Consider the following 1,688-nt stretch of genomic DNA (forward strand, 5'->3'; position numbering starts at 1 on the left):
CGGTGCTCATATGACTTTATGCAGTTGCGAGCGCCGTAAAAAGTCTACTAAAACGAAAACTGTGTTTCTTGTGGTGGTCGCTCGTTACGGAAGTCCTCCCCTAGATTCCTAGATCTAGATCTTTTCCCCTTTTTTTAAACTTAATGATCATAACAAGTACGAATGTGCTTTGATCTAATCGTAACAAATAATGTGCTAGATCTAGAATCTATAGGCCTACTTTTGTTTTATAGATCTATAGTCTATAGACTAGATCTAGAGACTGGGAACCTTTCATTCAAGAGGCCTCGAAATCTAGGCTAACTGTCAAATTGTATCGCACTTACAGAGTTTAGATCTAGATCTAGATCCTAGATTATCTAGATTAGTTCAACGATAATAAAGCTGAGAGTGACGGTTCTGTGGAAACTCCGTGCCCCGCCCCAAGGGTAGATCTACTTTAAAAAAACAACACGACAGCCTAGGACCTACTCAAATGAAAAACCAAACAGTGATCGGTAAGCCCGGTAATCAACATCAAAATCATCTTCTAAGTAAACGCAATCAGCGCAGATAATACAAGACCCGTATTGGCCCCAAAGAACAAAGAGAAATCAGCTGAGTGCTGTCTGCATAGAGCCGAATGGGATGTGTGTGTGTAAAGATAAGAATTGTGTCAAGTGTGTGATATTATTCTTACCAGACAACGCCGAAAGCACCATATCCAATTGGTCTGTCCGGCGTTTCTGAAGCATAGGTCACTGGACTGATGATGGAACCCGATACTGGAATAGCTAGTAGTCCAACATGCTGGTTGTTCGAGACACTTGGACTTGTGGTAGAATTATGAAAAGCCATAACATGTCGAGAACTTGCTCTCTGCCCTACCACCGCCATGGCAAAAGCCTAGCACTGCTCAGGCCGGAGTGCCCGCATCAATTTCAAAGGAGAACTCTTTCCAAGCATAAATTTGCAGCACGCAAGCTTTCGTACATCCAGATACACTTTTGCTGGAATGGGTGGTAAATGGAAAGCTGCAGATAAACACAAGAAGCAGCTCCAACAGCTGAATGAATCGAACAAGATACCGCCGACACAGCCTGACTCACACGCGACCAAGCAAGCACACAAAGAAGTCACGTGACAACGCCTTACACATTTCCCATAATGCAATATGTAACTAAGATTTTTCTTTATTCCAGTTTTTAGAAATACATCTATGAATATAATTTAAATAAAGACTTCAGATTTCTTCGTTCGCTCTCCTCATGTGTACCGAACAAGACTCTACGAGACAATGACAAAGGTATCTCTATTTGGCCTACACCCTTCCCCCTTTTTTTTGTTACAGCGCCGTGTCGGCGAGAACCGTGTCACAGCTGATAGACGCAGCAAGCCCCGCCCCCTTTAGCGGGCGGGCACAGAAAAACGAGTCGCGAGCGGTGAGTCGGCCACCGTGGCCCCTTTTTCTGGCCGCGTCTTGCTCCAGTTTTCAATCTGCGCGATGATTGGTTCACCCTAATCAATAGAAGATAGTGTTACAACGATTGACCTGTATTGCCGACACTTCTTTGTGGATCACACCTTTATCATTACCCAGTGCCCGAATTTACACTAAATACTGCCAAATGTATGTTTATTGGAAGTTCCGACCCCGTGGTGAAATTTAAAAATAACAAACATCACAGGGGGAGGGGGGCAAGAAGAAG

The 1,688-nt window shown here is 43.8% G+C and overlaps 1 protein-coding gene across 1 annotated transcript; it reads right to left on the reverse strand.

Annotated features, from left to right (window-relative positions):
• Nucleotides 1-678: 678 nt before the first annotated feature.
• LOC106013760 (serine/threonine-protein kinase NLK2) lies at nucleotides 679-1,349 on the reverse strand (the record flags this gene model as incomplete). The annotated part of the gene is given in 1 exon segment (XM_013090349.2): nucleotides 679-1,349. A coding segment is annotated over 1 exon segment (198 nt), but the record flags the coding sequence as incomplete, so codon positions are not given.
• Nucleotides 1,350-1,688: the final 339 nt, after the last annotated feature.

The sequence above is a fragment of the Aplysia californica genome, unplaced genomic scaffold, assembly GCF_000002075.1.
Source record: "Aplysia californica isolate F4 #8 unplaced genomic scaffold, AplCal3.0 scaffold01234, whole genome shotgun sequence".
NCBI classification, from domain to species: Eukaryota; Metazoa; Mollusca; class Gastropoda; order Aplysiida; family Aplysiidae; genus Aplysia; species Aplysia californica.